This window comes from Falco naumanni, chromosome 3 (genome assembly GCF_017639655.2).
Source record: "Falco naumanni isolate bFalNau1 chromosome 3, bFalNau1.pat, whole genome shotgun sequence".
In the NCBI taxonomy this organism is placed as follows: domain Eukaryota; kingdom Metazoa; phylum Chordata; class Aves; order Falconiformes; family Falconidae; genus Falco; species Falco naumanni.
In genome coordinates this window covers 45,872,338-45,897,147 of record NC_054056.1, presented here as the reverse complement: position 1 = coordinate 45,897,147, position 24,810 = coordinate 45,872,338, and the positions used below count along the sequence as shown (strand labels likewise).

Sequence of the window (24,810 nt, the reverse complement as noted above, 5' to 3'; positions counted from 1 at the left end):
CTTCTGACTTGAAGTATTCAGCTGGTATTTAACAAGACCATCTTGTCTGGTCACATGGCTCTTAAAAGGTACACAGTTTTGCTGACAAGAGAGGCTACGTACAGCATAGTCTGTACTGTGTATTGCTGTTTATAATGGATTTTATTTGTTATCTTCTTTATATTGCCTTCAAATAGTCCCTTGATACTTTAAAGCAATCCTTGCATGTTAAATAGTGATGTTAATTGTGCTTTTCAGAGACTGTGAGACTAAATATTTTCTCTTTATTTACTTGCTTTAGGGAATTCTTCTGTTCTGGATGAAGTCCTGTTTTTAGACAGTCTCTGTGCAGCTTTGCGTCGTAGATGTACATAATACTGACTACTTGCTGTTTGTTATTCACTATGCAACCTGCCAGTGTACTTTGACTCCACAAAGGAGTAATAGCTTGTGATTAAAGGAAATTCTTAAGTTCTGAGAGATCTGGATCATCTTTCTTACTCAAGTTCCATAAAATTTTTATTTGTTTGAATTTAGGATAAGTATCTTTGCTGTTTAAGACAGTTTTGAAAGTGGCTGCAAATTTTATTTCCCCAGCCTGTGTTAAACTCTGAAATCCAACATTGACATTAGTTGGCAGAGCAGTAGCTATTCCCAGCATCTGAAAACAGAATCTGTAATCTTATAATGGGAACTGCAGCTTTTTTCAAGCTCCAATTCACCTTCATAAAGCAGGAGAGCAGTATTTATCTTCTGTGTGTGAGCACTGCAAAAAGGTCAGTCAGAGCTGCACTAAGATTTGGTTTTAAATGGTGACTGAGGAAAACATGCAAACAAAAATAATAAGCTTACCATTGCATTTAGGTTGATGTATATTGCTTGCATTTCCTTATTATCTCTTTATGGCAACGTCCGTGGTAGGACACAAGGTATTATTTTATAACCTGTTAACTGTAGTTAGCAGCACCGAGCTGACCTACTGTGCAGAGTGGTGCAAGGTAGCTGGCTGAATTGAATGGTTGAACGTGTTCCTGAGCAGGTGCTTGTGAGCAATTGTTCGAAAAGTGTCCAATTTACTGTAATCAGGAAAAATATCTCAGAGGTATATAGAAAAGAAATCTGAAACAAATCAAGTCACATTCTTCCACATGGATTATGGTTTGCAGGGATTTAGCTTGTCATAAACTGAACCAAATGCCACAGATCTGCCGAAAAGCAGGGAACGAAGTCAAGATGACTCCCTTAATATTAATGAAAACCTTATTTATTTATTTTTATAAATTAGAAAAAGTAGCTTCTATATTTTTGAGGAAGAAGTGCAAGCAGGTGCAACATAGCAGGTAGCACCTATTGAGACCAAGGGAATGCAAGATCTGAAGGACAGAAAACTTGTGTATAGGCACCAGTACTCCATAAGGATGTCACATGGTGGGAGCCAGCAGTGTGTGTCCCTGCCAGTCTCTCCCCTCTGGCACCATCTCCCTCTGTGGACCCAGGCGCTCTAAGCAGAAGCAAGCAGCACAGTGCTCTTTCTCAGCCTACATACACAAACGCTCTACTTGGTGACGTTTGCCTGCTAGTGCAGGGAGGAGGCAAGGGAGAGGGTTACAAATTCTGATTACAGTCCTTGATAAATTTGCCCATAGAGCTTGCTACTACTAGTAGAGGTGTCATTAGAACAATTCAAAGCTCTGGGGTCACCTTTAAATGAGTAGCCAGACTCTCCAGGCCTGGGGCCAAGTGCTTCTTGAGAGTCAGATTTTACCATGATCTCTCTGGCTAATCAATGTCCATCCCTATGGATAATCAATATTACCTTCAGTCCATTCCATCATTTGCATTTGTTATTATGGTGACAGAAGGTGGTAAAAAAATGCCGATTCTTTTTGCATAGCTTAAAATTTTCCAAGCTTTTGTGATGACGGATATGCCAATATCAGATCTTGTACCTCTTGAAAATCTTGCGCTTACCTTGCTAATGTATTCTGGTTTTCTCAAAGGAGCCTTTGAAATGGCTCCAGTGAGTTTGAACACCAGAATTTTAATAGACGGTACGATAGCTAATTGAACAAAAACATTAGTCAAGTTCTATTAAACATGGTATCTGCAGAACTGAATTCCAATAACAAATGTAGCTTTAAAAACTTTAGTACATGCAAAATTGCATTAGGCAAAATGTTCTTGACAGTGTGTTATCAGGCATTTCCCTTCTCCAAAAAATATTCATTATTAGACACAAAATACCCTAAAAAGAGCTAGTTTGCTCAAGACACCCTAGAATCTAGAGAATATGCTTCTTGTGAAAACACAGATGAGTACAACTGAAAAGGAATTGCAGATAGGGTTGTTTTTTTTGCAGTTCAGACATAGCAACAAGATGTTAGTAATATTTATTTTAGTTTTATACTAAAGTAATGATGGTTTAGAATTGTTTCTACAAGAATGGCAGAACTCGATGAAAGATTATGTGTATCTAATGTCTCACTTGAGCTGTAAGCACATTTAGTATTAGGTTTGTTTTCAGAAGTATTTGTGAAGAACTGTGCTTGTTAATCAGAGGCTAGAATCGTGTCCCTGAAGTATATCGGAGTTGAGGAGGATGGAATTACAGCACGTTAGTAAACTGTACATGCCATGTCATATGTGCACAGAATGCTATGGCACAGTGAGAAATTGCAGCAAAATAAATTCTATTGTGAAGTTTGAACTTTAAATATGAGTATTCAGCATGTCAGAATTTGAAAATGATATCCCCAAATGAACTGATTTTCTATATGCTTGTACAGTTCTTCTTAAACTAGACCTTGCATTTAGATTTAGACTGAGCATTAAAACTTTCCCATTTTAACCACAGTAACTATTAAAATCATGAACATGTCCTTTGTTGTTTCCCTCCATGCCTGATGTTTTCCTGGTAAAGACATGTAGCAACGAGTTATCTTTGTTTAGTCATCACGGGCAACACATGTAAAACTCTGCTTTCCTTTCATATCTGAGGTCACTGAAAGCAGCTCTGTGCTGTGCTGGGACACAGCTCCTCAGGGCAAACTTGCACATTCATTGCAGAACAAGGCCTAAGGCCAGTGACAGGATTCACAAGCATAGAAGTGAATAGGCAACGGGGACCCCCTGAGAGTAGAAAATTCTTTAGAGCTATGGATGAGGTAAAAACAAAATTAATCTAGGGGCTATAAAGAGAAGAGGAAAAAAAAAAAAAAAACCAAAACCCAACAAACTGGGACAACCAAGACTTACCTTAAAATACCCTGAGCTGTCTGTCTATGGCATCCAAAGTTATTACTTCTTCTTTTTTCCCCCAGGATCTTAGGTTTCAATCTTTTGTGTGTATGTACACATTGAAAAGAAAGATATCTCTTCAGAAATTGTATCAGAAAGAACAAAGACTGTTTTTTCCTCATATGGTTAAGCTGCCCTATTAATGTCAATTTTTAATTTTATCCTTTGGATTTCTCATTAGCTTTACAACATGTCTAGATTATTTAATTATTATATTTCAGCCTGTAGATGACATAAGATTTAAGAGCTTTTGCTGGGCTCTAGCAAGTTGTTGCTACATTGTGCCTGAAGCCGCTTTTGTATAAAATAATCTTCCCATAGCTAACATTCAGGATACTCTGAAGAGCATCTTAAGAAGACTTAAATGCTAAATAACTGTCACATAGCAAGTCTAAGTATTATTGCACTAAATTACATTGCAAATAGTGTGATAAACAGCATCATAATACTTTGACACATTCATCATTAATTATAACTGAAATCTAATCTCAACTGGATATTTTTCAGTAATTATATCCAGTAAAGCAAACATTAACATATATGGGGAAAGGAGGGTAGAGGAAAGAAGTCTTCCAAAAACATAGCTGATATATCAAAATACTGAATGGCCTGACAAGACTTAATAGGTTTTATATGGGTTTTTCTACATATAGTAAGAGATTAAAGGATCTGAAATACATTTAGAATTCGTTATGTGAGTAATTGTTTTGAAGGCAAATCTTTGCACTGACCTACTGGTTGTGTCATTTTAAGGTGCCATGTGAAACTGCCATATAAAACACCAGATTTTTGCTCTCTGACAGAAAACTAGTATTGAAGTAAAATTAAAATCATGGATTCCTCTGACCATGGAAATACTGGATGGGTGGTATTTTAGGCTTAATACTACTATGTTTCCTCTATGTCCCTAAAAACTGTATATAATATTTGTGAATGGCAACTCCATGTACCTTTTCTCTCCAAATTCATACTTGTTTTCCAATGAGTAATTTTCTACTGTTGGGTAGCTCCCATTCTGCTAATGCAAATTATTTTTCTTTGAATGGGGAAATTCAGGAGTCTGACAGCGAAGCTGTGGACAGCAAAGCTATGCGCTACTTACTTTTGCGTTGTGATACAAACACCGCAGCATCCTTTTGACCAAAGTCAGAACCTGTGTCAACTCCATGAATGTGAATTTCCTGTATGCTTTGTTTGCTATCTTCCTAAGACTTGTTTTGCAAAGCACTTCATTACTTCTATAGTACTAAGTGTACTTTCAACTGCGATCACACTTTCTTTTGTATATTATTATGCATTCCCTGCATCCAGAGATACGTGCTTTCTGCTGTATTTAGTTCTCACCAACGGTTAGCAAGTCTAAAGAGACGATACTATATTTGGTGCAAACTCAGCTGGTTCTTTTATTGGCAATTTCTGTTCATACTAGACCTATTCACCGCCTATCATTTTACAAACATCATTTACCTGGCTGCATGTCCCTGAAATATCTATGTACAGTACCTGAAACATGAAAGTAGTGGAAAGGCAAGTAGTTTCATTTCAGCCCTGGTTAGTCTTTGGCTGGTAAAAGAACTATGAGAAACCCTTCTCCAGCGAGGTTTTTGTAGAAAACATACCTATTTTGGGGGGGCGGGGGGGGAATGCAATTCTGTGAAACTTGGCATGCAACCATTTTGTCTTGTACTTACTGGTATATTACTCTGCATAGCATATACAAAAACTCGATATATTTCCAGCCAGGAGGATTAAACAGTCATAGAGAGTTGAATTTCGAAAGTACTTTTATTGATAGATTTAGAGAGAATAGATGACTTATTTTATTGGTGCATCTTGAGTTTTTCAAATTAGTATTTTGTATTGTCATGTCACTGTACAGTTATCCTTTCTTGATGATTCTTTTGTGTCTGATATGATTGAGGCAGAGCGATTTGCTGTACTTTTATGTAAAAAAAACGTTCATGGAATGTTCTAAACATTCATGGGTAGTTCTATTTTTACTGTGTTATTTTTATAAAATCATTCAGCTGTTGACAGCACCTTTTACTTCCATGACAATTAATCTAAGTAAAATCACCTTTTTATTCCTCACCACCATCACCAGAGACCCTCCTTACTGGAAGCGTCTGGAACTAGTCAATACACCATATTGTCAGGCTGATGGAACACGCATGCACATTTATAAGAAAAAAAAGCTGTTAGGAAGTGCATTTCTTTTGCTCTTGTCTCAGTAGTCTCTTCACGCAACTGACGTTGCACAAGCAGTACTGCCTTGATTGGGCGTCAGATGGAACTTACTTGGTCAGAGGAAAATCATCAGGAGGGATGACTGCAGGGTTTTCAGAGGTTCCCAAAGTTACAAACTTCTTTATTTTTGTTCTTTTCGTACGCAGTTTCATAAAGTGAGAGGAGTTGCTATTTTAGCAGTTTCATTTATTTGATTCTTAGGAGGGGCAAAAACCTTCTGGGTCATGTAATCAACCTATTTGCTGTCACAGACACCCACACTATATAATCCCTTCTTTATACTGAGCCTCTGTGCAGAATGCGGGGGAGATGTTTGGCACAGGGGAGGGAGTACATGTTAAGTTTTAGTTTGTTCATGCTATTCCTGTTGGAAAATTGTTCCATAATCTTATATCTTGGATGGACACAAAAGTTCTATTTTGCAGTCTGCATTATCTTGTGCTCAGCTCATTTGTTTGCATTTTGTTCTGTCGCTATTTTTCCTCCCTTGTCATTACCCACCTTTTCCATCTAGACCAAAAGCAGAGACCATCTCCTACCAAAAGCAATTCTACTTAGCTTTGAATTTCCATACTAAGTGAACTGAACACTTTTATAAGATAGGCTTTCTCTGATAATCATACTCAGCATGCCACAGAAAATCTTATCAAACCTTTATTAATGGTGTTAATATTTTTCTAGCTGTAAGTCCTAGCATATTTTCTCGTCTGTCACACTGCTTGCTGGCTGATAACTGATCTGATCAACTAATGGATCTGAAGTTTCAGATGATGCTCTTCCAGTTCATGGCAGAAGTTAATGCTGGTAATCCTAACTGCATAATAGGGTTTGTACATGACGATGTACTTATCATACATTATAACGTATTATATGTTTAATCTTGCTTCTGTTTTTAGGGGTTTCAACGTTATCTGTTTCTTACTGTGTACAATATACAGCCCTATCTTCTGCAATGACAGTCTCCAAATTTCACTTCAGCAGCCTGTTTTATCTTCACATTCCTGCCTTTTATGCCAGGGTCATTACTGAGGCTACTAAAAAAGATACTTGTCCCAAATCCAGTCCTAGAGAAACTAAACAGGTAACTTTTTCCTAGCTTAATAGTCCCCTTTTAGCACAATTTCTTATCCTACTGTGGCACTCTTCTGATTCTCCTTACTCTGTAATAGCATCTCATATGCTACTAGAGGTAATGTTTTACTGAAATCCAGATAAATTAGGTCTGCATTTCCTTTGCCTAGAAAAATAATGCCATTTTAAAATGGCAGCTTCTCTGGGTGTGATTTTCCATTGGCACAATCCACGGTGCATTTGAACATGCTTTTATTTACTCATTTAATTGTCCTTTCATTCAGAACTTGTTTTCAGGAGGTACATAACACAGGTCAAGCTAACAGATGTGTTGTTGCCTGGATTGCTGTGTTTCCCTTTCTTCACTAGAATTATTGTGTTTTCTGTTTTCCGTTCCTGATTTGACAAATTTGTTTACTAGCCTGTGTTATTGGACTTGGGAGTTTTTCATGCCAAATTCTTACTATACTGGGACATAGTTTGTCTGCCTCTGTTCAGGTATGTTAAAACCTTTGAAGTGAGTTTCCACACCAGTTGCAATAACTTCAGTTTACACACTTTCCACATACTTTCAGCCATGAGTCACCCTGTCCTGACCTATGTTTTTCATCAGAGTCCTTGTTAAAATCTGGAACCAAGTACTCTTTAGTTTTCAGACCCTTTATCCTCTTCCAGCTCTTTGCTTTTTGAATAGCAATCATCATCCTTTCTTTTTATTTATATTCCTTATTTCATTAAATATTATGTGTGTTATTATATATTATTTACATTTTCCTTTGATTTTATATAAAGAATAGTTTGCCATTCAGTTCAATTTGCTTTGTCAGGGCTTGGCTTTTGGGAATTCTTACTTTATCCCTGTGCTTTCTGTCTTTCCAGCAGTAGCTTCCTTCACTTAGCAGCTCTTTTTCTGATTTCATGTCAGCTATTATAAGCAGTGCTAAAACCTCTTTTCAGAGGTGTTTTTATTTTAGTGCAGGTTATCGCTAGAGGCTTTTTCTGAAAGTTCTTTTTCTTTCTCTTTTCATTCTTTTGGGATGAACATCCCATGCATTTTTAAACCTCAACTTCAAGTTATTTGAGGTCTTCTCTGTATCTAAGTATCTGATAACTTCAGTTCAGTTTTACTGACCAAGTAATTTCGTTAATGTCTCATTTCGCCCTGATCACATTCCAAACGTTATTTGAGGTTGCTTATCTGTGCTAAAAGTGTAAACTTTTAATCCTTCTGACGAGGATTTCTATCAGTCAGTCTTCTATCCATTGTATAACTGTAACAGACATTTTTCAGATAATTATTTTATTATCAAATAAAATTTTGATACAAAAAGTAGCAGGTTTTGTTTGGTTTTGGCTCAGATGTTAAGGAATAATTGAACTCAACCATTTTTGTTATCTTAGTTTTTCTTGTAGGAAAATTAAGGTAGTATTTATTTCTGTGAAAGTGATAGAAAAGTATGTGTTGTTAACCTAAAAAACATTTTTTTTCTGCATAGCTACATGGCCTATAGCAAATCTCAGCAACCAGTCCTGCTTGTTTTGAACATCTCACCAAAGAGATTTCAATTCAAAACATTTTTGTTTTCTTCACCATCATCTCTGTTATATTTGTGTTTTCTTTAGCACATTTTCTATTTGTGATTATTTTTCTACCACATGCTAACATCAGGTGTCCTACAGAGGCTCTAATCCCTCCATTTTGTAGCCCACGTACTTTGTCTTAGCTTATAAACATCTCTGCTTTTATCACCCACTCGTTATCCTGTTTTCTATTTGGATGATAGCGGGGGTGATATTACTTACATAACAACTGCTTCTATGAATATTAAACTTTTTATTTCTCTACTGATGCACATACTCATAACTCTCTGCTGTTTCTTTATCTGGCTGTTTCCTCGTCTACCTGACTCATGCTCTTTTCTGTCAAAGCCAGAGACAGCAGTCATCTCTCTGTGCTCCCTACTTCAAGCATCTGCAACACCAGGTAACATGCCAGAATTTTCCTGAGTCCTTGAAGTAATTGTTAGTTGAAGTGATCCTTTCTTCTGGACTCAGGTGACTGGAAGACTTCCAGAACTTCCTCCAGTTACTGACCTTATCAATGCAGGTCCAAGACACCTGTGAAAGCTAAAGCAGCTACCTTTGTTTATAACATGAGCACATGATATTCCTGGGCCCTCCATCGCTGCGCACCTGTTGAATAGAAGAGGCAATTGCATGGAAAGGTTTCTTGGCTTTCTGCAATATAAGCAGCAGGCTACTTAAAACAGTGAGAAATGAGGAGTATTTGCTAATTCAGTATCACTGTTGTGAGTTCAACTTTCTGAAAATTTGGTAACTCCCAATATCCAGACCAAGCCTGGCAAATTGTTTAGAGTAGGTCCTTTGAAGGAAAAGTCATTTACTACTTCAACTTCCCTGTCCTCATCGTATGAGTGAGATGCTACCAGTTGACCTCCACCAGGGTAGCGTGAATACTAGCAAGCCTCATAACAATGCTGAAAAAAACATTGGAAGATGTCTACGTATTATAGTAGTTCTGACGTCCCAAAGTAGAAAGATAGCTTGGGAAGTGTTGCAGTAAAACGGTTGCCAGGATGCTCCTGGTTTGGTGTAGCATATCTTACTATGTAATATGTTTTTTTTCAAACATGAAAGTGGGGCAGAATGAATATGTTTTTTACCTCATGAACATCTCAGTTGGCTGCAACCCCTAGCTCTGAAAAGGTTGCATGTATACCTTGGAATGCCTTATTACCCAAATTCATCCTTTTATTTGTCTCTCCTCATTCTGCTTTGATGATTTTACTGTTATCACGAAAGTCTCAACATGCAAACTAGCCAATCAGACCTTTTTTAAACCTAATCTGTTTTATAGCAGTAATTTAATAATGCCAGTTCTATCAGGCTGCCAGATTTTCTGGTTACACAGGGTGTTGTTGGTACATATATCATGCATTGAACAGAATTTAGCTGCTTAGTACTACGTTACGAGTTACTACGTGTAGTTGGCATATGCCACCAACTATGGGCAGTTCCACATATGTGGACAAGACAACAAACACTGATAACATTTTTCTCTGTTATCTATGGATGAGTTGCTGCTAACATTTTCCAAGGTCATTGATCTGGGTCTGCCTCACTGGCACACATGAGTAGACACTGGTATTTTTACATGTTGATTTTTCAGAGTAAACTCATGTTCGAGTGGAGCCTTTTTTTCTGCAAAATTTTAAATTGATTTGTCTTTAGCAGTTCATTACAAACTTATTCTTCATCACCAAATACACCTGTTTAGGGATGAAAGATTGCATCTCAGTCTTCGTGAGGAAATAAACGAATCTGTTAATACTGAACATGGACAGATGATTACAGCTGGTCAGATTATTGCCCATGAAAAATTTATCTCCAGAATGTCTTTCATCCTAAGGAGAAAATCAAAGAAAGGGCTTTGAATTTTTATTAATGATTCATTACTCATAACTGATCAGTGAACAGTTTATGCAAATACATTTTGCAGATTGCTCACTTTAACTACTACTTGGGGTTATATCTGGATATTACCTTCCCTTGGGAAGCAGAGGTGTGAACATTTGGATTATTGGTATTTAATCATGGGAGAATAATGCATATCAAATGCTAAATTTTCAGACAGATACAGAAATCATTTGCAATATACTTGCTCACACTGAATTGCACCTTAATGGAGTTCCTGTTGACATTAATAAGTTACAAGTTAAGATGATGAGTATAAATTGCAAGCTAACAAGCTGATAGTTGAACTTACTATTCTTTGAGGCCAGTTAACCAGCAGGTCTCATGTTCCTGGAGACTTAAATTTAATATACCTCAAGGAAATATCCCTTTGCATGGTGGAATTTTAAAGAGAAAGATTATTTTGTTTCTCCCTCTCCGCCCTGTCAATGCAATGAAAGCACATTGGCCTGTTTTGTGAATTTTTGTGAATTTTGAAGGGAACTTTTGGCCAGTGACAAATGTGGTGCAGGTGTTTTTGTGACCAATGACTCTTCTGGCTGGGAAAAATAAGTAGGTTTATTTTTCTTTGACTTTAAACTGTCTGTGTAGGAGTTGCTAGGGAAGTACGTTATCCCTGAGATGTAACTTATACATTGTTGCATAATCAATGTGTATGGGCAAAGCTCTTGTACAAATATATTTTTAAATATATTGTAAACTCTTAGTTGTAAAAATTATATTAGGAGGAGACATCTAATTTTATTAAAATTTGCATACAGCTGAAAGTAATTGTGATGCATAGTTGTCAGAAGTGTGATTTTTACTGAAAAGCAGAACTCTGAGGAGCTGATAATCTGCAAAATCAGGATGAGCCATTTAGACTGATTTGAGTAACAGACTCAAGGATTATTAATCTTTCAGTGCAAAAGGGAAAGATTTTTCTAGGTATAGGTAGTGAGCAAAGTTACCAGTTAGAGGTTCACCAAATTGCACATAAGGAAGAGATGCACAGTGACATTTGAGAAATAGAAATGGATTGATTTATTCATTCAATTTTCTCCTCCACAAGTGGCAGTTGTTCGGGAGCTGGTTAAGTGTTCCCCTTTCATTCTGTGAGAAACAGTCATCACTCCTAACGTGTAAAGTGCCACTAGAGGTAAAAAGGAGTTGCTGAAGTGGTAAGAGTAGGTGTCTTATTCAGATGTCTGTAATTTCTTACTGCCCTCCTAGTGTTTAAATTCTTGGCCTACTGTAGCATGCTGCTGTGCAGGCAGTTATGCAAAATTTGATTATTAGGAAAGTAAAGCTTAATGACAGCATATATTCCTGTTACAACAGGCTATCTCCTAATTTTATTTACTCGCTTCAGTTGCATCCACCATGTGAAACAAAGGTATTTAGTCCAAAGGGAGTGTGTACTTAGGGTTTTACTTAGTGTGTTCCATAGGTTTTACTAGCAGAGGATCAAAAAGCCGACAGATAAATGCTTGGTCTTGTGTGATGCTGCCTTAAAATTCAGCTGTTTGTGTTCACATGACCAGGGTTTCACCCAGTTAAGAAAGTTAAATACAGACAGCTGGCAAATTGCTAAAAATGAACAGCATCATCTGTGGGAGACAATGCCAGACCAAGGGGAGCATGTCCTCTAAAGAGCCACAAACGCCCTAGAAAGGAACCTGAGAACTTTATCTCAGGATGTGTTAATAGATGTGCTGAAGAGCAGAACAGGGCCCTAAAGGTTTCGTAGACCTGTAATGATGTATTTTAAGTTAAAGAAAAGCAAAACAAATACACCTCCTTTTGCAAATGTTATTTTTTGATGTTGGAAAGCAGTGAGACCAATTAAGATTCATTCCCCTGCTAATATCAGAGATGGCAATTACTAACCTAAGAGCACAAATATGACTGAAAACAGTCTGTTCCTAAACCCATAAGCTTGACACTGTATACGCTTGGTGCTATTGTAATTTTAGCAAATGTCAATTTAGAATAAACAAGCAAATGTATAAAATGTAAAAATTAAATTTGCCAAGACTATTGTTTCATATGAAGATGATACAGAATATCTCTAAGAGGTGAAAAATAGGATCTGAATGAACTACTTTTAAATGCATACCAAGAATCTCCCTGCATTGTTGTACTTTTTAATTAGATGAAAATAAATGCATTGAAAAGATGAAAGGAACTCATGTAACATCTCACTTCAAAGGGCAGCTCCACTCTTGAGGAGTGTTTAAAAAAAAAAGAAAAAAGAAAAGAAAAGCAGCTTATTCAAGAAATATGCTTTCTCTGTGGATTTGGTTTCCCTTTTACCTGCTTTAGAAACTCGGCAATGACTTCTGCTCATTTGACCTAAATGGAGTCATTACTCCAGTGTAAAGGAGAATGGAAGCTGGCTGACATTGATGTTCCTCCCTGTGCTCCTTCATTGCACTTTGCATTGACTCAGCAATGCTCTCAAACGAGCAGGATTATTTTTGACCTTGTGATGGGATTTTTAGGAAGGTTTCAAAGCTCTGGGCTGTGTACTGGACAGAAATTGTACATGTACAAATGTTCCTTAGCAGCCTCCCAAAATAAGAACCAGAAGACCAAGCACCTCAAGTGTACGTATGCCAGTGCATGCAGCCTGGGGAACAAACAGGAGGAACTGGAGCTCCGTGCCCAGTTGGAAAGTTATGAATATCTGAAACATTGTGGGACAACTCACATGACAGCTGTTGACAGCACCCCCAGGTCCTTTCCCACCAGGCAGCTTTGCAGCCGCTCTTCCCCAGGCCTGTAGCTCTGCATGGGGTGGTTGTGACCCGGCACTTCTCCTTGTGGACCATCATACAATCGGCCTTGGCCCATCAGTCCAGCCTGTCCAGATCCCTCTGCAGAGCCTTCCTGCCCTCCAGCAGATCAACACTCCCCCTGAACTTGGTGTCATCTGCAAACTTACTGAGGGTTCACTCGATCCCCTCGTCCAGATCATCGATAAAGATATTAATCAGGACTGGCCCCAGCACTGAGCCCTGGGGAACACCACTGGTGGCCTGCTGACACATGGATGTAGCTCCATTCACCACCACACTTTGGGCTTGGCTGTCCAGCCAGTTTTTAACCCAGTGTAGGGTACACCCATCCAAGCCATGAGCAGCCAGTTTCTCCAGGAGAATGCTGTGGAAGATGGTATCAAAGGCTTTACTAAGGTCCAGGTAGGCAACATCCACAGCCTTTCCCTCATCTACTAGGTGGGTCACCTTGCCATAGAAAGAGATCAGGTTCGTCAAGCAGGACCTGCCTTTCATAACCCCATGCTGGCTGGGCCTGATGCCCCAGTTGTCCTCCATGTGCTGCGTGATGGCACTCAGGATGATCCACTACATAACCTTCCCTGGCACCAAGGTCATTCTGACAGGCCTGTAGTTCCCCAGATCCTCTTTCCTGTCCCTTCTTGTAGACGGATGTCACATTGGCTGACCTCCAGTCAACTGGACCTCTCCAGTGTGCCAGAGCTGTTGATAAATGATGTAGAGTGGCTTGGTGAGCTGCTCCACCAGCTCCCTCAGTACCCTCAGGTGGATCCCATCTGGCCCCATAGACTGGTGCATGTCTGAGTGGAGCAGCAGGTCACTGACCTTTTCCTCCTGGACTGTGGGGACTTCATTCTGCTCCTCATCCCTGTCTTCCAGCTCAGCGGGCTCAGTACCCTGAAGGTAACTGGTCTTACTATTAAAGACTGAAGCGAGGAAGCCATTAAGTACCTCAGCCTTTTCCTCATCCTCTGTGGCAATGTCCCCTCCCCCCGCCCCCCCCCCCCCCCCCCCCCATCCAATCAAGGATGCAGATTCTCCTTGGCCCTCCTTCTGTTTCTAATGTATTTATAAAAACATTTTTTCTTATCAGTGACCACCCTGAGTTCTAGCTGGGCTTTTGCTTTTCTGATCTTCTCCCAGCAAAACCTCGCAACATCCTTATAGTCCTCCAGACTTGGCTGCCCCTTCTTCTCAAGGTGGTGAACTTTCCTTTTTTCCCTGAGTTCCAGCCAAAGCTCTCTGTTCAGCCAGGCCAGACTTCTTCCCTACTGGGTCATCTTTTGGCACATGGGGACCTGAAGCTTGCTTAAGTGACCCAAATAGTACTTTGCTGGTCTTATTGCCCTGGTTTGGAGGTCAGTAGCAGATGTCTACTGTAAGGTCCCACTTGGAGTTGACCTCTCTGATCTTGACCTAGAGGCATTTGATAGGGCTTCCACAATCACTGTAGTTTACTTCTATACATTCAAGGTTCTCCTCTTCTTCCTTGCATGTCTTTAAAAAACAGCCTATAGCCATCCATCGCGATCCTCCAAGAAGTTATAGGCCCATCAGTCTTACTTCAGTCCCTGGGAAAGTTATGGAATGAATCCTCCCAAGGGCTATCACAAGTCAAATGAAGGATGTGATAGGGAAAAGACATCACGGATTCACAAGGGCAAATTGTGCTTAACAAACCTGATCACCCTCTATGACAAAGTAACCTGCTCAGTTGATGTGGGATGAGCGGTGGGTGTTGTTTCCCTGGACTTCTCCAGGGCTTTTGATATGATTTCCCACAGCCTTCTCATAGAGAAACTGAGGCATTACAATCTAGACAAGTGGTCTGTGGGGTGGGTGGGGAACTGGCTGACAGACTGCACCCACAGCGTGGTGGTAAATAGCTCTTTTTCAAACTGGCAACCTGTCACAAGTGAGGTCCCCTAGGGATCAGTACTGGTCCAACATTGTTTAGTATCTTAACAAGTGATCTGGGTGATGGGCTCAAGTGTACCCTGATGAAGTTTGCTGATGATACCAAACTGAGTGGGGAAGTGGACACTTTGGAAAGGAGAGCCAGCCTGGAGGAAGACTGGGATAGGCTGGAAGAGTGGGTTAACAAGAACCATATGAAGTTCAAGAAGGACAAGTGTAAGATCTTTCACCTGGGAAAACATAATCCAGGATTGCAGCACAGGCTGGGATCTACCTGTCTAGGGAGCAGCTCTGTGGAAAGGGACCTGGCGGTCCTGGTGAACAACAAGCTCAACACAGGAAGTTCCATCTGAATACGAGGAAAAACTTCCTTTACTCTGAGGGTGACAGAGCACTGAAACAGACTGCCCAGGGAGACTGTGGCATCTCCCTTTCTAGAGACATTCAAAACCTGCCTGGACACGATCCTGTGAACCTGTTGTGGGTGAACCTGCTTTAGCAGGGGGTTGGACTAGATGATCTCCAGAGGTCCCTTCCAACCCTGACCATTCTGTGATTCTGTGAGTGAACAGTGTGCTACTGTGGCAAAGCAAGCCAATAGAATGCTGGGTTGCATCAACAAGGCATCCACCAGCAAAGATAAAGAAGTCATTATCCCACTCAGCTCTTTTTAGGCCATACCTGGAATACGGTATTCAGTTTTGGTCCCTGCTATGCAAAAAGGAGGTGAACAGGCTGGAGAGGGTCCAGAGGTGGTCCAAAAAGATGATCAAAGGTCTGGGAAGCCTGCCAGATGAGGAAAAGCTGAGAGAACTGGATTTGTTCAGCCTTGACAAAATAAGGCTTAGGGGAGACCTTATCACCATGTTCCAGTATTTAAAGGGTGGCTACAAAGAAGATGGAGACTCCACTTTTACAAGGAGTCACATGGAAAAGATGAAGGGTAATAGGTACGAGTTACTCCTGGTGAGATTCCAATTGGACACAAGAATAATTTTTTTTTATAATAAGGACAATAGCCATTGAAATAATCTCCCCATGGAAGTGGTGGATTCCCCAGCATTGGACACTTTTAAGATTTGGCTAGACAGGGTGCTGGGCCCTCTTGTCGAGACGGTGCTTTGGCCAAGAAAGGTTGGACCAGATGATCCTTGAAGTCCCTTCCAACCTGGTATCCTGTGATTCTATGACTCTGTGTGCAGTGGCTCTGTGTCTGGATTTACTTTGTCCAGGCAAATCAATTAAAAATCCATCTGAATCACTCATTGCCTGCTAAGCAAGTCAACCTTCCCAGAATCCAGAGGCAGGTGCTCGCATGCAAAATACCTAAAGGTCATGCCTTGTATACTTCCCATATACAGAATAGCTTAGATTATGCAAGATATTTTACCACCTCAGCATTGGCTGGTTGATCTTGAGGGCCTTTTTGGACTCCTGACTTAAATTAATGCTGTCCAGCTCCAGGGTAATACTTTTGCCTTCCACCAAATTTTACTCCTGAGTCCTCTCTTTAAACATGAGTTGTTTGTTTAGCTCTTGAGCACTTCATTTTCAATCTGTCTAGGTCATGACTCTTGTCATTATATTTCCATGCAAAGGTGACCTGGCTAAGGAAAGGATGAATTCAAACTGCCCAAAATGTCAGTTTCCTTTCTTGTTTCAGTTGCCCTGAAGTGTGGGATGGTGGCTTTCGAAAGTAACATTTGTATGCAGAAGCCTAACAGAGGAGTGTCACAACACCCAATTGAACAAGGATTCAAAGAAAGACTAACCTATCTCTGTCCCTAGGAAGACCCTAAAGCTGGGACCTGTCTCTGTAAGCAGTAGTTTTTTCTTGTTACTCAAAGGAAAAAGTTCTGCTTCAAGAAGCAAAAGTGTTGTGTGACTTGGAAAAGAAGAGCAGCTCATCAGCTTCATAACTCCTTGATAGACTTGGGCAGGCTGCTCTGTTTTTTCCTATGCCGTGAGCTGTTTAACCAGTTTGTCAGGTAGCAGGTTGATGTGAAATGCTATCAGCCTTTCACAAGCACAGTCAGCTAAGTAATTGAGTTCATCCCAGATGTGATTAAGTGGGATCAATTATAATAAGAACTAGATAAAAGAGGTAAGATTGTTGTTTCTTGGGTTGGTATTCTGTAGTATTAGCCTTTTAAGTATCCTTTTTACATCAGCAGCTGCAAAACCTTTATTACTTCAAGAAATGGATTCTAGACCAGCATGCAAATGAACTCCATCCTAAACTGATCATTATAACACTGGAACTGCTACTGAATGAGGAGACAATTTGTTTGAAGCATCAATTGCATCAAACAGAAAAGTAGCCATTGAAGTCAGTGTTTTGCAATGCAAGGAGCGTGTTTGCTCTCAATCTTAAATACCGTTGAATGTTCTTGGAGAGAGCTCTTTGTGTCCCAGAAGGGGAATAGGTACCTTTTGTTTTGCCGTGGTACTAAGTGAAATTGTTATAGTACTTAAGACTTAATTTGCTAAATATCAGAATTGTGATTCCTGTAAATTTTTACATGGAATTGTGTATCAGGTGTTCAGTAAATCTGAAGAATATATGTGAGTCAAGTACATTGGAAGTAGTGTAAATATAAATTTTACAGGGATAACAAAATATTACTGCTTGCTTTATCAGAAATGGAAAGCCTGCAATGTAGAAATAGAGGGGGACATATGAACATGCAAAATACAAGAGATGAACGTTGCAAAATAGTCGATATCTAAACTGTAAAAGGATAGACTTGCCCATATTCTTTCATGGCTTCTGGTTCTTACAATGGAGCTCCCAGCAGGCAATTTTTTTGTGGTACAGAAAGAATAAACACAGGTCTGACAAAACAATGTAGGATACATATATTGCCACAGTGATTGTGCTGTTCTGGAGCATAAAGTTTGACCAATAACTGTGTTAGCTTTTTTTTTTTCTGAATGGGAAGAGATTCCTAAGCTCTGGACTATTTCCATAAAAAATCTTTAAGATTTTTAGAACAGTAACTTGGGTCATGTGTCTCTTCTATTGCTTATGGACGTACTGCGGTTGTCTGCTTAGTTAATAATCACATCTAATGAACAGAAATCTGACTTTCTCTTTCCCTTTTACTACAGGTAAGATTTGGAGGCCTTTGAAGATCTAGGCTGGCACCTTTATTGCCCTTTCAAGTTCTTTTCTATTCTGATAATTATAAGGTTGCTGAGGGTTGTGCGACTTCTTGATGGGCTAAGTGCCAGTGTCTCTGCTCTAGTCTTTAGTTCCCAGTGTTTTGTTTGCTTTGCTGGCCATTACTAGTAACTGAGCAGGGCAGGGCTGTTCCCCCTCACAGATCACAGATTTCTGTAATCTCTCCTTGGCAGCCGTGGGGGACCACTGTGACATGTCCTGCAGCCAGTGCAAATTTGTAATGTTTTTCTGCATTGAATTCCAAACCCACTGTTAGCCTCTACCTTATCTCTTCCTCCTCCTCCTCCCTCGGTGTTTCTGGCTTTTTGGATAGAATATTGCTTCCCTCAGATACTGGTCCACAGGTCTCTGTGAAAATATTCCTGGTCTTAGATGTCTTTCAAATCACAAGTGGCCATTTTAAATTTCATCACTGACAACCAGCAAGATTTATTCCCTGAAGTTCAGGCACAATAGACTTTGCTATTAATTATTACCAGGCAAGAATCAGAAATTCCTAAGAAGGATTCTTTGGCCTATGTTGTGTTGAGATATGTGAGCATGAGTGGTCTCTTTTGGACCATTCATCCTGGTAGTAGTCTACCACTTTTCTCTATCACTTGGTTTATAATTACTTGCTGCCTCCGTCTGTCTTCTTTCATCCCAGCTGAACATATTAACATATATACGCAATACTCTTGCATTATTTTTTTGTGTGGAACTTTACTAAATATCCTTGGAAGCTTTAGATGTCCTTTACCTGACAGTGTCACTTGCAGTGTTTAAAGTATTTGATAACTATAGAAAAATTAAATAGAAGATAAGAGAAATCACTGTAGAAATGAGAGCTATTATGCTATTCTGTTGAGGTTTATTTTATTAAACAAAAAGCATTTGAAGTCTGACATTTTTAACCATTGAGCCTTTTCACAATACATATTTAATTGTGGCACCAAAAGCTTTTTATATGTATTATGAGAAATGATACATCCAGAAAAAAAAGAAGTAATCGCCTATTTTCTTGTCTATTATGTGAGCATGTAAAGTATTTTTGCCCAAGAGTGCCTCTATTGTGCTCTTGTTGTCCAGTCATTTTTCAATGTGGACATCATCAGACCTTTCTGAGAAAGATTCAAGGAACACCAGGTCCCTGGGAAAGTCTTATCCTCATGATCAGAGTTGAATTTTAAACTTGAACCATGAGATTTGGGGTTGTTGCTCATGGGTTCATTTCCAGCATTAACTGTTATAGTTTTGTAGATTGCTCCCTCCTTGGAGACTTGCAGTGACCCCAGATTTAGCCTTACATGGTAGTGAGCTCTGTATGGTTTTGACTTCTTCAGTTGTCAGCATTATTTTGCATTCCCCTTTGTGGTTAAGCAAGCTGGAATGATCACTCTTTAAAACATCTTGTAGACTGCAGTGAACACAAAGCCTAAATAAAACATATTTTGATGCTTGATATAGTGTCCCTTCTGCTCCCTTTAAATTCTCTTGGGCACTGCTTCCTGAATACATCCCACCCTGGAGCTGCACCTTCTCCTTTTGAACTGTGGGAAGGGCTACAGTAGTTCATCAAATCTGGCATTTTTCTTTCTGCTTGGTGTTTCCTTTAAAAGACGTTGGTAGGGGTTGCACCTTTTCCCCTACGCTTGAATAGTGCTCTTGTTATAGGCCAGTTGTAGAGGAATGAAGGCCATGGGTTGATCAGCATTGATAACATGCAGCTGTGGCCTTGCCTCAGCAGCAGTGGGTTGATTGACATGGATGATGTGCAGCTGCAGCTCGTTCCCACTAAGTAGTTAAATAGCCCCGAGGAGTGTGGGAGAGGGGTTGGATGGAGGGGTAGTAGTGTGGCCTGTTCTCTGGAGGAAGGAGGTACAGCACAGACAGTAGAATCTGACCAATGGTAAAGCTGTGTTGAAGCCTGATAGTTTGTTTGTGTTGCAATAGTCAGTTATTTTTTAATTTCCAGGAAGAACAAGTAGAGGGAGATTTGTTAGTGATATTCCTTTTTGCTCCAGGAAAGGAAGGTCTCTTCTTGCCTTATAATTCAACTGCATTAGCTGTAATCACTTTAGAGTAGGGGGGTAAGTGTAGTTTCCACCTGTTTCCTCACCTCTTCCCAACATTGTTGGAAGGTAACTTAGGATGTTGTGACATTAGCTCATAAGATGTAACATTACCCATTACTTTAAAAATCAAAAACCCTCAAGTAGCCCACACAGAGGAAAATACAACTTTCTGTGTTCAAGCAACTGTTCATATATATAACCTCTACAGCTTTGAAGAATATATTTCTGCTTCACAGGACACTACAAGACTGGAAGGTGAATCCCTAAAGGAGGAGTTCCCACTCTGTGAATTCACTGAATATAAAATAATAACTCTCAAAATAGATTTTAAGTCTCTACTGTAGCTGCATGATTTGTTTACTGTGCTCATTTATTCTATTCTTTAGGTTTGAAGATGGCACAGTCTCTTTTCTTGATATTATTGCTCTGAAACATGGATTTGATGTTCTGGAAAAACTCACAGGTCAGTTGACATAATTCTAATTCTTAAGTGTGATGTTACAGATTTATACTTGGGGCACAAGTCTGATCATAATTTCTATGGCTGTAGCTTAATTTTCCTTTTAGATTTACTATCCATGTTGATGAGTGTGAAGATCAGACTTCAGTGTAACTGCTTTATTCTGGTCTTACATATTGGATTTTTCCATTCTGGTTTGGAAAAAAAAATCCAAACTATTCTACACACACAGGACATGAGTACATTGAGCACATCTAGTCTGCCTCACACTCACGAAGATGAAGTAGGAAAGTAACAGTAGAAAGTAGCTGAGTGGCTCCCCCTCTTTGAGTATCTTTGGAGCCCTTAACATGGAGCTAACGCTAAAGTCCCAAGTAAAACTTTGAGCTGACCTTCAAGCCAGAAGCTCTGTGTGAAGGGTGATGCTCATGTGCCTTGTTGACTGCAGGGCAGCCTGCTGCTTGTCTGACTCAGCCCCCCAAATGCACAACCTCTCTGTGGTTGCTGCTACAGGTCAGTGATTCTTCTGAAAGGTGGGGGAGATGACACTGGGCCAGGGAAACTTGCACCACCGGCTGTGCAGGAGGTTTGCACCATGGCATGCTTCTACATGTGGAATGTGCCAGGTTAAGAAAGTATGTTCCTGAAATGTATGTTTCATATGCAGGTATGTGCACAGTCAATGTGTAATGTCTGAACCTCTGTTCTCCAGTGCACTCTGATTTCCTATATAAAGGCATAAAGTGCATCATGATGTAAAAGAGGCCTGAGTCCAGAGAGACGCCGACTACGTATTTTTCAGGCTGGTATAATTTCTGCTAGTGTCTGTGGAGGTTTATTGTCAGGATTTAACTGAAGGATTCTAGTTTCTTCTTCCTCACAGAGCAAGACTCTTGTGAAGAGTATTCTTTTAGATGCTTGAGGTCTTGCTTCTGTGGAAATCAATAGTAGAGTTTTCATCCATTTCAATAGAAGCCTAACTGAGCCCCAACAAGTAAGGATGTTTTGCTTTATGATGCTCTGCATGGAGACTAGGGATCAGAAACCAGCTTTTACTATATGTTCTTGTGTAAAATGCTTCTGAGAAATGCACAATCTTAAGCACGTTCCCTTGTAAAGAGAGCTAACTGCTTTGGTTTAATGTGTAGGAGCATTGCCTGCCACAATGGGAAAGTTGATGATAGCATCTCCTCCATCGCGTTTCTCATCTGTCTAAGCCTCCTATTGGTGCTTATTTTAGCTAAACAATTGAAAAATCTTTTAACACTAGACTGAGGAGAATACTTAGCCCTGAACCTGAATAAAGTGGATAACAGTGGATGAAAGGGTACAATAGAGGCATGAATAAATAGTATGTTGAGAACCTTCAGGTGCTAAAAATGCCCAAAATGTGAATGGCTTCAAATTCTCACACTTATAATCCTTTCATAAAAAAATGAAAAATAAAAATTCATTAATATTTCTATTTTCAATTTAAAGCCTTATTTCTTCTACAGTGCTAAAATATAGAAAGATAAAGAAATACAAGATATGTATAGGCTGAAAGAGTAAACAAGAAAAAACCTATATGGAGGAAAAACTTGAAAAATTAAGTAAAAAACTATTTTAACAAATATTCGAGTTTTAAAACTTCTGACATGCTGGTGTAGCCTAGGTACTTTGATGGTCTCTAGTCTGGAGTACCACACTGAGAAGCAGAAGTGCCAGCACTGCTTCTTCACATATACAAGAGACCAGAGTAACTTACAAGAATCCACAGTAGAAGAAGAAATTGAGTTCTGTAAAGGAATTTAGTCACCACATAATCCAAAAATTTTCCTCAAAAGCATTTGAACATTGAATAGTCCTACACCATTATCTGTGACCCAGGATGAATTAAGCTTGTGTTCCAGATTAGCAGGAACTTCCAACATCTCCCTTCACACCATGTGCTGTGCTTTTTAATTAGAATTTAATTATACAGAAGAGAAATCAAACAAGCACCATGCAAAGGTGGTAGTAGAATGTGGTATAGCTGTGGTCACATTTGGGTTTTCCCATTGTAAAATGCATTTTGTGTGCCCACTTTTCAAAGCTTGTGTGAAGGGTGACTGCAGTGTTCCAGCTTCCTCAGCCCCATCACACCTCTGTTGCCTCTTCCATGGTGGCTGTCAGAGCAAGGCTGGCTGAGAGCCTGTGGTGTAGCACCACTGCCTACAAAGCGGTTCATGCTGTCCCGAGCAGTTTGCCTAACTCCAGATATTTAGCTCTTCAACTTATATAAGCATTGAATATATCTGTGCCTGGCACAACCGATGCAACAGGAGATTCAGTGCTTTGCAACTGCCATTTTCCTCTCACCATCCTTTTCTTCCTTGCCCATCATTGATGGAATTTTGCAGGTTATTTAATTTCTGTCAACTGTCCGCTGTTCCTTTTGGATAGAGATTGTTGGTCTTTGTATGTATGCAACAAAGCTGTTGCATGTTGTAGAAACACTTCATAATCCAGAAGGAGTGCAGATGTGTTTTAAGTCACTTATATGCGTATATCTTCCATTTCAACTGTCAGAGTTTTCAGTAGCAAAGTGCACTGTCAGTTGTGAAACACATCTGAACCTCATTTTGCTGTAGCTCCTGGAGTATTTGCTTTGCACTCACCGAACAGAAACAGTGATTCTTATTCTGTGTTGGAAATAGTCTGGAGTAGAAACAAGCAAAATAAAGTATTGTTGTTACTAATTGTGTCCTTCTGTACAATTAAAGCACTGCTGAAGTTCTTTTGGGATGTACTGTAGCTAGATTGTACTGATGTATTTATTGAAGATGGGTAGGGAGAGCACTGATGGAAGGTAAATTAGTTTCAGCATTAGGCAGTGTTTTGAAGAACAGGGATCTCTTTCTGAGTCTGTCATCTGACTAAACCCCTGACCTGTCTCAACTTCTATTTAACAACAAGACATAGTTCATACCAGAGTTACATCCAGGTATGTGTGTGTATTTAAGCCATTTTCAGAGGTCTTGGCTCTATATGATTCTTAAACATAACCTTAGCTGGTATGTATTTTTATTAGTAAATTTGCCTCAGTTTTACAAATGAAACTAAGATACATCATTTGCAGTTATCTTACAAGTTATCTTACAAGACTTTATTATAATGTCTGTTCAGGAAACATTAATTCTCTTCACAAGAAAATATGTATTGGAATGAATTTTAAAATTAAGACTGTCTTCTAGGGATGCTGAATTGAAAGTCATTTTTAAGTTCACTGGATGTTTGACTGGTTGTTGGAGAGCAATAGTTGTGTTGGCTTTCATAAAGGCAATTATACCACACAACACCAAAGCAAAATACAATGCAGGATGCTAAATGGTGAAGCTAACTGATTTTTAACTTGGTCTTTGGGACTTTTGAGTTGTGTTTACCCTGTGATAACTTTTACCATCCTCTGGTAAATCAAGGACTGGTTGCATCTAGCTGATGGAATGAATGTTGGGCAGCCTGCGTTTAGTGGTACTGCACAGATTCTCATGTGTGTTGTTTAAACACTTAGGGTTATGCAAGTCATCCACTTGAGGGCCAAAAAAGGTAATTTTTTCCTCATTCAGATTGGCAGGGATTACTGGGATTTCTTCTCCTGTGTGGAGTTTGTGACTTCATCCTGCTGTTATCTGGGCATGTCACCTAAACTTGGACCATGGGTGTGATGATTGTGAATTGTACTGCTTTCATCCTTGGTGCTGCTTTCATTCATAATTTTAATGATTTGGTTTTTTTTTTCTTTTAAAGATTTTAAGATTGAAAATGACATTAATACATGTGTTCTGGCTTGTGATTAGTAGGTGTGTTGGAAATGTATACTTCATTTTGGTTGACTTCTATGAAATTCTTCATTTTGGGGGGAAATTCTTCCTTTGGTTTGAGAGAGAATGAATTGTTGATTAAATTTTTATTTTCTCTATGCCAACCATTTGCCACAACATGAACTTTAGCATAAAGGAAACCTGGGTAATTTGTACTAATATCCTCACCTTACTGCTTATAATTAACACCTTCTCTAATTGTACTTGAGAGAGAGTTATGTGTTGTTGGGGTGCTTTTTTCTAAGAAAAATGTTGAAGTTGACAGTAGGGAGATGATGCTCCATTCACACTCTAAAATAGGAAAACAGGGATACACTAAAGAGAAAGTATTTAAAATTCTGTCTTCAGAAAGCAGAGTTTGACTTCTAAATATGAAGGGAGTGCATAAGAAAAAATCCAAAGATATTCTGATTATCAGATAACGACACTACTGGTATGCCAAAAGAGAAGTATCTCTCCTCTCCTTTCATGGAGAGTGAGTTGC

At 39.4% G+C, this 24,810-nt stretch overlaps 1 protein-coding gene across 1 annotated transcript in view; it reads left to right on the top strand.

Moving 5' to 3' along the window:
- The window catches only part of MOCOS (molybdenum cofactor sulfurase), a 232,959-nt gene that overhangs the window by 107,165 nt on the left and 100,984 nt on the right, over positions 1 to 24,810 (top strand). The window contains exon 5 of the mRNA XM_040586176.1: positions 20,411 to 20,487. Coding sequence (XP_040442110.1) covers positions 20,411 to 20,487 — 77 coding nt within the window. The remainder of the gene's footprint in view (positions 1 to 20,410; positions 20,488 to 24,810) is intronic.